Source organism: Gigantopelta aegis, chromosome 6 (genome assembly GCF_016097555.1).
Source record: "Gigantopelta aegis isolate Gae_Host chromosome 6, Gae_host_genome, whole genome shotgun sequence".
Taxonomy (NCBI): Eukaryota; Metazoa; Mollusca; class Gastropoda; order Neomphalida; family Peltospiridae; genus Gigantopelta; species Gigantopelta aegis.
This window is the reverse complement of record NC_054704.1, coordinates 28,117,539-28,129,803: the sequence shown is the minus strand read 5'-3', so window position 1 is coordinate 28,129,803 and position 12,265 is coordinate 28,117,539. Positions and strand designations below refer to the sequence as shown.

Here is a 12,265-nt window from a genome sequence, read left to right as displayed (position 1 = left end):
AAGAGACAGATATGTTGGCACTTAATATTAAAACAGGCATGGCCCGGCATATGCGGGCATGGCGAAAGTAAGTAAACATTTGGGGAGGGTGCTGACTGATTGAGATTTTCTACGGGGGTTTGTGGACCTACTCCCCCATGGAAATTGAAAAAGATTGTCTGAAATGCATTTTCTTGCATTCTACAAGTAAAATTCACCATTACAAATACTGATGTGAATAACAAACGATCGAATTACTGTGAATGACTTTATATTAAAAAGTACCAATATTTTTAATGTATCAAGCTAACATATATAAATAATAAACAAATATTTCATGTATAAATCCAGGAGTGCGCAAGCGCCCCCTGCTTCGGACACCCATAATGAGGATGGGTGGGTGATCATATAGAATAAAGAGTAGATTCTACTACTATGGGTGGGGGTGGGGTGGGGGGGCCGTTCAAATATTACGTAAAGCTATTTTTGTCACAATTGTACACCCTCCCTCCACCTTGTAATGCTCGGTAACGCAGAACCATACACCCTTAACGCTTGGACACCCCCCCCCCCCCATTCACAAACAAGTCATGCGATGGAAAGCGCAGATATATACGCATTTCAACTCGATTTATAATCGTTATATATTGTATGGGTACGCTTAGCTATAACTACCTACGTTAAACATGGTGGGTCCATAATGAAGTGTGAAAATAAAATAACATGGAAGTAGGGCCTCGCTGTGACAAAACAATAATAATAATAATAATTTAGAAATAAAAACATGTTTTAAGTGCGTTATGTAACACTTTTAAATATACCCACCGACCCACCCCCTGTAACGCTACATAACATTTAGACCTACACCCACACACCACCTCGAGCGTTACGTAATATTTGAATGGTCCCTTGGTACAAACATTTAAAAAAGTTTTTATAAGATTTTGCCGCCCCTTAAAATTTAGCTGCCAACCTGTGGCGTGAGAAAATTTGAAGCCGGGGTCCAGGGGCTTCAGGCTCTTTGGTCTTTTGGCTGTGGGTAAAACGTTTTTTTGGTTGTTTGCTTAACCTAAATAGAGATCTCTGAAAATCGAGCGAATGCAAGTTTCACTAACCACATAAGTCGGCCTGTGCACTATTAATACGGATCTGGGGCCTAATTCACTAAACTCTCGTAACTTTGCGATCTCGCAGTGCAGTGCTAAAAGACTTACAAAGAGGATGCTTTGTTGTCTAGCAGAGCCTATAAGGGACCTTTGTGAATTAGGCCCCTGAGTATTACGAACCAAGAGAAAGTGATAGAGGAAAAACACCGCCACTACATAGGCTATTCCTAACGGTAATGCAGCAAAGAATATTTTATATGCACTTTCCCGCAGACAACACAGTACAGGCCACAGACTTTGGTGTACCAGTTCAGTAGGACTGAACTCAGATCTTGATCACTCCAACTTGGAGGCTCTGTAAGTAAATTCGAAGAAACTCAATGTAACTGATTGATTGATTGATTGATTTAAGTCCACTGGAAGCAATGTGATTTCAATTAGATCTCCATGGCCACCCCATAATAGTTCAGACTGATGAACAGACATAGATAATACGAAGGATAGAAACCAGTGGTGGGTCCATAATGAATGAGAGCTCAGGCAGTTTAAAAATTACAAATGTGAAAATAAAATAACATGGAAGTAGGGCCTACTCTGGAATATACCAAATCCGGTGGTTTTATTAATAATAGATGCAAAAGAAAATTGTAAATACAAGCAATATTAAAAAAAAACCCACAGATGCTTTGAATCAATTGTCAATGTGATAATGCAGGGGAGGATTATGGGGGGTTTCCCAGTTGCACGGATCTCCCCCCCCCCTCCCCCGGCTAAAAAAAGAACAACCCCACCACGTAGATCTAAATTGATGTTCACGTAAAATGTATAATTTCAAATTATAAACATTTACATATTGTTTCGGAATCCTCTTGACCATGTGTTTACCGTTAGGAGTAGCCTATGTAGTGGCAGTGTGTTTCCTCTATCACTTTCTCTTGACCATGTGTTTACCGTTAGGAATAGCCTACATAGTGTACTGTGGCAGTGTGTTTCCTCTATCACTTTCTCTTGACCGTGTGTTTACCGTTAGGAGTAGCCTATGTAGTGGCAGTGCGTTTCCTCTATCACTTTCTCTTGACCATGTGTTTACCGTTAGGAGTAGCCTATGTAGTGACTGTGTCTTTCCTCTATCACTTTCTCTTGACCGTGTGTTTACCGTTAGGAGTAGCCTATGTTGTGGCAGTGTTTCCTCTAACACTTTCTCTTGACCATGTGTTTACCGTTAGGAGTAGCCTATGTTGTGGCAGTGTGTTTCCTCTATCACTTTCTCTTGACCGTGTATTTACCGTTAGGAATAGCCTATATAGTGCACTGTGGCAGTGTGTTTCCTCTATCACTTTCTCTTGACCGTGTATTTACCGTTAGGAATAGCCTATATAGTGCACTGTGGCAGTCTTTCCTCTATCACTTTCTCTTGACCGTGTGTTTACCGTTAGGAGTAGCCTATGTAGTGGCAGTGTGTTTCCTCTATCACTTTCTCTTGACCGTGTGTTTACCGTTAGGAATAGCCTATGTAGTGGCAGTGTTTCCTCTATCACTTTCTCTTGACCGTGTGTTTACCGTTAGGAATAGCCTATGTACTGTGGCAGTGTGTTTCCTCTATCACTTTCTCTTGACCGTGTGTTTACCGTTAGGAGTAGCCTATGTAGTGGCAGTGTTTCCTCTATCACTTTCTCTTGACCATGTGTTTACCGTTAGGAATAGCCTATGTACTGTGGCAGTGTGTTTCCTCTATCACTTTCTCTTGACCGTGTGTTTACCGTTAGGAGTAGCCTATGTTGTGGCAGTGTTTCCTCTATCACTTTCTCTTGACCGTGTGTCATCATAACTATAGACACCAACTAGCTATATAGTTTAATATGTGTTGAGGTGTCAAACAAATATTTCTTTGAGCAAGCTAAGCTGAAGTCATTAAAATATAAAGATATACAGAGAATACTAAACGAGTTCCCGTGTAAGACCGTTTATATCACGACGAATGTGTTTTCAACCGTACATCACTTTGTGATATAGAACACTTTCATTTTACCAACATTTTGACAGTGACATGCACTGGTTTACTGAGCATGAGTGTCCAAGACCTAAAGTGTCTTTATTTTAAAATGCTTTCAGTTACTCTGGACCAGTACTTTGGAACCAACTACCTAAAGCTATCCGATCATCGCCAATCAGTGCTGTTTTTAAAATATAATGCCATTTGTGTATATTTGTTTTATTTTATGTATTTTCTATTTGTTCATACATGCAGATATGTATTGTAATTCTGTATTGCTTGTAGGTTACCCAACCTGGACACCAGGGAAGTTAGTTAATGCTAACTGGATTACCCTCATTGAATTGATAATTTATTATTATTATTATTATTATTATTATTATTATTATTATTATAGTACGGTAACGAAAAATCGATTGATTGTGAAATGTTTTTACTCATGTTATATCTATGAAGAAAGACCTCTTGATTTCATCCAGACTGCATAGTCTGTAGCATAGCAGTACGTTTTTTTCTAAACATCAGGACCTACCCTGCCCACAGCAAAGTGGTTACATGATTTAGTATTTGGCACATTTTAATAATTTAAAATAAAATATCCCCAATATCTAAAAAGTGGCTAACACTAAATTATTTCCTGTGTTATTCTTGCAAACAAATATGCAAGTAGTAATAGAAAAATTTGGGATTTTTCATTGATTGGTGGGGATGGGGGAGATAGAGCAGCTTCCAGTACTAACCACTAACCACCCAGATATCAGTGGCGTGTGCCCGGGACAGCGTACCTTTAACTGAATATAAGCACGAAAAATTAAATGAATTGTGAATAGTTCTGTTTTTTTTATTTATTGTAGAAGAGCGCTCAGGTGCTTTGTTGAATGCTCTCTGAAAATGGGTTAGATGTAAGCGAAGAACAACATCCGCTGAATCCTTTCTAACTTCCGCTGGACAAAAATGGTTGGTCTAATGCAGACAATTTAATAAATCTGTTGCCATCACACCCTAATCCACAACTAAAAACATATTAAAACATTGTAGGTTTGACAACTATATGTGTTAGGACCCAATGATTATGATCTTTTTTTTCTTATTTGCAAAAAGTAGAAACTATTTCTATTTGTTCCACACGTGAAATTGTATATAAAACTAAGCCGTCTCGTCTCGGGTCTCTGACATTTAATTAGTTTACCTTGCTGTTAAGGGCTCTAGGAGCAAGAGTGGTTAGGGTGGGCTGTTGCCCTAACGTAAGGCATAGAATGATGTTTTTATTTTCGTTCTATAAATTTTAAACCAAAATGTCCCCCCCCCCCCCCCCCCCCCGACATATCTATCGTTCAGGACTACTGGTCTTGAGTTACCAATACCATACTAATGTAAAAAAGCGTAAATGTTGAGTATCTAACCTAAAGTTCACATTGACATTGTTAACAATGAGAAATTACTCCTAATATATTTAATTACCATTAGATTTAGTCGAGAAACAAATGGTGAAAAAACAACATTACAATGATTTGTTGAATGACAGATTCTGTAATACTGTGACCATCTCGCCAACATTGAGTTTGAGGTGGGGAAAGATATCCGCCTGGTCGCCCCCACCCTCATCAGTCTAAAGAGGGATTTTTTTGATGGGGCATATATATGGAATGAAGGATAGGGGGGGGACCAGGCAGATATTTTGTCATGTGCTTTGTAAAAAGTTTGTTTGAATAAAATGGTAAAATTAAAGGTGGAGTAATTTATCATTTAAATGTTACAATTTGGTTTAGACTTAACAGAAGGCTTATATGTCCATATAAACGACCAGTGTGTGATTTTGGTTTTAAAAATGTAAGAGTTGTAAGGACTCCCTATTTACAAATCTTGAAAGCCCGCCACCAACCCAGCGAGCCCTATCACGTGTCTCCAGTGGAACAGACATTACATTTCAAAGAATCAGTGTAATTTGTACGAGCCATGTAGGCTCGTATGCTAGCCAAGCTATAGAGTCCTACATGATTTTTGCGAACCTCGGGCTTCCGGACTCTCCTCAAAATCGCACACTGAACAACTATCATTGTTATTATGTTTTTAATGCAGACTACTTGTTCCATAGACATTGAAGACAAACCATGCAAACAAAAGTCTGCAAAAATAGAAAGTGAAAAGAAGTCCACCATTTGCAACTGGGTCGTGAAATGCACATGCGCTGATAACATTCTGCGCATTGGAACAAAACCGTGCCAAAACTTCTCCCAAGTATAAACATTAGACAAAACATTCAACCTAGCGTTGACAGAAATGGCACCAAAATATATGGCTAAAATGGAAACAAGGTTTTTTTGTTTGTTTTTTTATGTCTGTCTCTTCTTCCCCCCCCCCTCCCCCCCAATAAATAAATAAAAAAAATTTATTTAAAATTTTAGATAAATGCTGAAGAAGAAACCTGAAAACAGTGTGGCAATGTTCACTTGGTAGATCGTATCTTTAATGACGTCCTAACCTGCCAATATTTCATGCTAGCTTTTAGTACAACCTGTCAGATTTAATTGTGTAATGTTTATATTTGTCTGTAGTGCAATATTCAAATTAAATGTGAGAAAAGTCTGAAATCAAATCGTGGAGTATTTTCAAGTTGATTGTATTTATGCCACAGAAACACTGATTCTTGATACATTTCTGTTTTGTTGCTACTCTTGGTATTATTTTACTACATCAATTTTTTTTTATTACTACTTGATTGCCTGTTGAAGTAAATATTTTCAAGTAGTTGTTTAATATTAAATGGTAAATTTTCTATTTTACAGACTAAGGGAACGTCCAGTTTTGGTAAGCGGCACAACAAGACACACACCCACTGTCGGCGATGTGGCCGTCGTGCATATCACATCCAGAAAAAAGATTGTGCATCCTGTGGTTATCCTGCACCCAGGAAAAGGACATGTAAATTTGTTTATATAATTGTATCTTTTATATCTTGTCTTTACAAAGTAAACTTTAGGTAATATATAGATATTCCTTTTCCGATGGAGATAGCTGAGGTGTGTGCCCAGGACAGCGTACTTTAACCTTAATTTGATATAAGCATGAAAATAAGTTGAAATAAAATAGTTTTGCATTTAGATCACCTTTTTAGTTTATAGTTGCACTTACGGATGTCAGAGTGCACTGTAAATGTTTACGATAGCCAGTGTGTACTTTTGTGCTGGGGTTGTGTTAAACATTCATTCATGGTAGGTGAGAAATTTAATTCTTTGGAATTCGTTTCTCTTTATGTGATAAAATATAACTGTTCATCTTTATACAGTCGATGATCACAATATTGTGGATCTGATATTGTATATTTAGCAGCAGGTTTATTTTGGAAATTTAATTTTGTGGATCTGATATTGTATATTTAGCAGCAGGTTTATTTTGGAAATTTAATTTGACGTCTTAGACACAGATGGTGAGATTTAGCATTTCACATTAGCTGTTATGTTTTCGCTTTGATTTTTAAAACTTTAAGAGAATAATATTCATTGTCTACAAATTAAAATAAAATTTAGAGTATGTTGATATTCAAATTAAGTTTTATATTTAAAATTTGCACCTAAAAATATATGTGGCTGCATATTTGGTTTGGTTGCCTAGCCAACTGTGGACGACGAGAGATGAGTAACAGATGTAGGTGTTATTTTTCACTGGTTGAATGTCAGATATTTACATTTAGATATTTGTTATCTTTAGCTAGATCTTCTTTGAAATTGAAAACAAAAGGTCATTTAAAAAAAAAAGTATATCGCTAGTCAGTGTTTCTGCTGGAAAGAAATCTTTGGGTATGGTGCTATGGAGTTGAATGCAATCACAATCAACAGTATGGGGGCCTCGCCCAGAAAGAAAATGGATTAAGTTTAGGGTTAGGGTTAGGGTTAAGAAAATCATACAGTAATGATAATAGTAATAAATTTGGCCAAAAGGTTAACTTGGATAAAAAAAAAAATCTGCATAATGTTTTGGGTATGGCACCATACCCATTTTACCCTTTGGCAGAAACCCTGCTAGTCTGTTGTGCACAAAAAAATGTAATAGGATATGGTAATCTGACAAGTAAGTTGCACTGCATGATTTATTAATTTTGTTTGCTAGCTATATATACTTAACTCCAAAAGAAACGCGAAAATTTTAAATATTAAAAAACCCACATTTGAATAAACTATGTACAAATCGATTAAGTTGACCATTAGCCATCTTGTCAGCGTATCCAATTCCACATAACGCATGAAAAAAACGAGTACAGTGTGACGTCACGCACGTGCTGAAATTGACGACCAAAATCGATCTGGAATGCAAAACGGGTGGATCATGAAAGATGCGAATTGCACGTGAAACACTACCAGGCCTGGGTATAAAAGAAACGCCAGACAGCAATGTTCAACTCATTTTACGAGTAGCGATACAACGATGCCACGACTTAACGCTGATTCCAGACATAGAGCTTTGGGGACTTGGAGGCCGGAATGGATGCCAGGCAGGTTGCAAGCTTGAGGTGTCCATGTCTCGACAATCTACCGTCTCATAGACCGATTTCTACAGAACAACAACGTCGTCGACCGTCCACGTAGCGGCCGTCCCAGAGTGACGTCACATCGCCAGGACCGTTACATCGTCCGAACTCACATGCGTGATCGGTTCGTACCAGCCACCACAACAGCCCGGCAGACAGTGGGAACCCACAACCGCCCCGTTTCCTACACCACGGTACGACGTCGTCTGATCGCCATCCATCTGAACTGTCGTGACCGTCATTTGGTTCACACAGCGACACCGCCTTGCACGACCAACTGGGCTGTTCTGCATCGACAGTGGCGGAACCGACAGTAGCAGAACATCGTCTTCTCCGACGAAAGCCGCTACTGCTTAGATAGGGCCGACGGTCGTATGAGGGTGTGGAGGCGTCCCACTTCAGCGCTTCACAGATGCGTCTGTTATGGAGAGGGACCGTTGGGGAGGGCCTTCCGTCATGCTGTGGGGTGCTATCCTGGGGACGTCGTGATCCACTGTCATCTTCGACAACAACGGCCGAGGACGCGGCAGGGGCGTCACAGCACAGCGCTACATCGACGAAGTGCTCACGCCTGTGGTGGTGCCTTTTTTCGCGGGTCACCGTCAGATGGTTTACCAGCACGACAACGCCAGGCCACACACGGCACGGGCCACCCAGGCATTCCTGGCACAGCATATCACAATGGACTGGCCAGCTTTAAGCCCGGATCTGAACCCCATCGAGCACTTGTGGGACGAGGTTCAGCGCATGATGAACCAACGCCCTGCTCCCCACAGCAGCAGCTCCGCCAGGCCGTATGGACACCTACAACAACGTGCCCAGGGCCTTTATCAGGAACCTCTTCCTCTCCATGGGTAGGAGGTGTGCGGCGGTCATGGCCAGCTATGGCGGACACACCCGCTATTAGTGGACATGTTTGAGTGGCATGTGACGCCATTGAAGAAGCGCCATGGCCTTGACATTTCAAATGACAATGCGACCTCGATTTTTAACATGTCAATAACATGAAATCTCATCTTTACGAATTGTTTAAGTTTTTCATAGAAACGATTATTTTAAGAACTTTGGGACGTATTTCAATGAGTGCACTCAAAACCTCCAATCTACGTATTCGCGTTTCTTTTGGAGTTAAGTATATATACATATATATATAGATAGTATTCTCTTTTTTTCATCTTTACAAGAATGACAACAGTTAATATGTAATTTTTGTATGTGTTTTTCTTCTCTCTTTTAAAAAAATTTCATTTCAAATTGAAAGCAACTGAGCAATAAATATTTTTCTTTAGATAACTGGAGTATCAAGTCGAAGAGGAGGAGGACTACTGGCACGGGAAGAATGAGACATCTGAAGAAAGTCTTCAGACGATTCAGGTTAGACCAGCTCTAGTTGATGGTATCAGGAAAGAAAACAAACAACACTGGCCCCAAGTTCAGCCAGTGAATGTTTCGCTAACGTTTGTAAACTATTTGATTGGTTCCCGACGTGGTCATTTGGTTTACCGTGAAACGCATAAACCAGTCCGACGGAACACTGGTCCACTGAGGATGACCTATCTTGTAACTCATCCCACTTCACACAAGAACTCTTAGTATTGAGATCTCTTGCTTGATGTGTGGTCTTTCTAGGATCCACCCGTCAGTAGGCCCATTGGGCTAATTTTTTTTACAGCCAGTGCACCACAACTGGTATATCAAAGGCCGTGGTATGTGCTATCCTGCATGGGATGGTGCATATCAAAGATCCCTAGCTACTAATTGAAAATATAGTGGGTTTTCTCTAAAGAGTTAAAAATGGCTAAATGTTTGACATCCAATAGCTGATTATTAATTAATCAATGTGCTTTTCTGGTGGTGTCCTACCATTGAGCTATATACCCGGCCACCCCACAATATTGGGCTCTATGCTTATAAAATGGTTGGAAATTCAGATTACAGATTTAAGCAGTCAGGAAATCCCCGGACTATAACCTTAATGCTGAAGACAAAGAAATGAGGTGTTATAAGCTGTATGGTTCATAGTCCAAGGTGGACTGGTCATGTTTTTGTTTTACCCAGTGTCAGTCGGTGCCCCAGAACTGGTATATACTGTTCTCTATGGAAAAGTGCATAGAAAAGATCCCTTCTTTGGCAGCAGCAGGTTTCCTCTTTTACTACCGGCCTCGGTGGCGTCGTGGCAGGCCATCGGTCTACAGGCTGGTAGGTACTGGGTTCGGATCCCAGTCGAGGCATGGGATTTTTAATCCAAATACCGACTCCAAACCCTGAGTGAGTGCTCCGCAAGGCTCAATGGGTAGGTGTAAACCACTTGCACCGACCAGTGATCCATAACTGGTTCAACAAAGGCCATGGTTTGTGCTATCCTGCCTGTGGGAAGCGCAAATAAAAGATCCCTTGCTGCCTGTCGTAAAGAAGAGTAGCCTATGTGGCGACAGCGGGTTTCCTCTAAAAACAGTGTCAGAATGACCATATGTTTGACGTCCAATAGCCGATGATAAGATTAAAATAATGTGCTCTAGTGGTGTTCTTAAATAAACAAACTTACTTTTTTTCCTCTTTTACTTTTTAGACCATGTGTTGAATTAACCATACATGACACACCAAATAGCCATGGTTTAATATGGGCGATGTGTTGAACAAATGTTCCATTCCTTTCTAAATTAAACAATATCTTGGGATGTCGCCAAATTAGCCTTTTCTTGTGTAAGTAGGTGCATATCCTGTTCAATTGCCAAGCATGATAACACTTTAGCATTTTTTTCTGTATTGAAATGGTAAGGAATATATAATGTAGTTTTCTTTGGCACCAATTCATTTCTTGATTTAAATTTTGTTTTGTTTTCAGAAATGGATTCCGTGAAGGGACAACTCCCAAGCCACGTGGGAAGACCACTCCTGCAGCACCTACCACTGTTGCTAAATAGACCGTAAATAAATAATTTAAGAAATGACCACATGAAGTCTGTTGATTTCTTACATTGGATATACTGAACTGAAGGTTCATAATTGGTTTTACTAATAAAACTACTTTATTTATTATTTAGAAAGTTTTAAACGTAGACACGTGGGCTATTTCTCGTTCCATCAGGTGTACCATGACTGGTATATCAAAGGATGTGGTATGTACTATCCTGTCAGTGGGATGGTGCATATAAAAGATCCTCATGCTACTAATGGAAAAATGTAGCAGGTTTTCTTTTCTAAGACCAGTGCCACAATTAACAAATATTTGGACATCCAATAGCTGATGAAAAATAATAGTGTGCTGTAATTGTGTTCTTAAACAACAAACGTAACTCGTTTCTTTTTTTTTTATCCAACGTCACAACGTATGGCCTATTGTGTGGACTAAATAGTCACTTAGATGTTGACTTTTTGTGTATATCGGTCATTTTCATTAATAAATAAAGTTATATAGTACACAATATTACAAATATGTTGCTAGTGGGAATGTCCAAGTATTTTCAAACTGACCCAATATTTTGTAAGGATAAGGATGTAAGGCACATGCACACAACTGCTGAAATGAAGTTAAAAATCGGGACTTGTTGAAAAGGTTTTGACCACAAAACCCTCCTTCACACAAAACCCTCCTTGACACTCGCCTGTATTGATCACAAGGGGCAGGACTTGGCCCAGTGGTTAATCGCTTTGTGTGGTCTGTCCAAGATCGATTCCAGTATGTGAGCCCATTGGGCTGGTTCTTGTTCCAGCCAGTGCACCATGAAAGGTCGTGGTATGATGCATATAAAAGATCCCTAGCAACTAATGGGGGGAAAAAATGCAGGTTTAACTCCAATGACCAATTATAATGTGGGATGATTAATAACGTGCACAAATGTTAAAGGGACAGACTAGTTTTAAAACTATTTTAGCCGTTTTTGTTAACTGAAATCATACTTTACTTATTTTTATTGTTTAGATTATTACTTTCCATACATCCGAAGTGTTTCTGGTCATCCTGGGGTTTTTAATGTCACAAAATGTATTTTTCATATATTTAAAAGTGCACGTGTGTCTGAGAAGTAACAGTTGAGTTTAGTTTGTTTAAGCGTATTTTGATGTTTTAACGTCACAGACTTCTGTTTCACTCTGTTGTAACTTTTTCCAAATGTTTTACAGGTTTGTAGATTACCAGATTTAGTGTCCATTTTCTCGAGTTTAAACTAAGCCTGTGACTTCAAAAGTTAAAGTTTGTTTTATTTAATGACACCACTCGAGCACATGAATTTATTAACCATCGGCTATTGGATGTCAGACATTTGGTAATTATGACATAGTATTATTAGTACTGGAGAGTAAACCCGCTACATTTTTCCATTGGTAGCAATCTTTTATATGCACTATCCCATCTGCTGGTGTAAAGAATTTTTTTCGCCAGTTTTTATTTCGGGATTTTAAAATGTCTTGTATTGCTAATACGGAAACCTGACCATAAAAATGAGCCCCACCCCCCCCACCCCACCCACCCACACACACTTTGAAAATCCGTCCTACAGGCCTGAGAGGTAATAATTTACACTGGTCTAGTATAGCTTTTCATGGTGCAAATGACCCAAATTATCAAATGTGACTTCAAACCAAGTTAAATGAATTTAGAAAATAGTCGAAATCGACTTAAATTGCCTACATGACATTAAAAAATTTAATTATAAAATAAAT

At 39.2% G+C, this 12,265-nt stretch overlaps 1 protein-coding gene across 1 annotated transcript; it reads left to right on the top strand.

Annotated features, from left to right (window-relative positions):
- Positions 1 to 58: 58 nt before the first annotated feature.
- Positions 59 to 10,555, top strand: LOC121374459 (probable 60S ribosomal protein L37-A). The gene is made up of 5 exons (XM_041501563.1): positions 59 to 67; positions 5,158 to 5,316; positions 5,814 to 6,000; positions 8,893 to 8,977; positions 10,449 to 10,555. The coding sequence occupies exons 1-5, from the start codon at positions 59 to 61 to the stop codon at positions 10,525 to 10,527; spliced, it is 519 nt and encodes a 172-aa protein (XP_041357497.1). The 3' UTR covers positions 10,528 to 10,555.
- Positions 10,556 to 12,265: the final 1,710 nt, after the last annotated feature.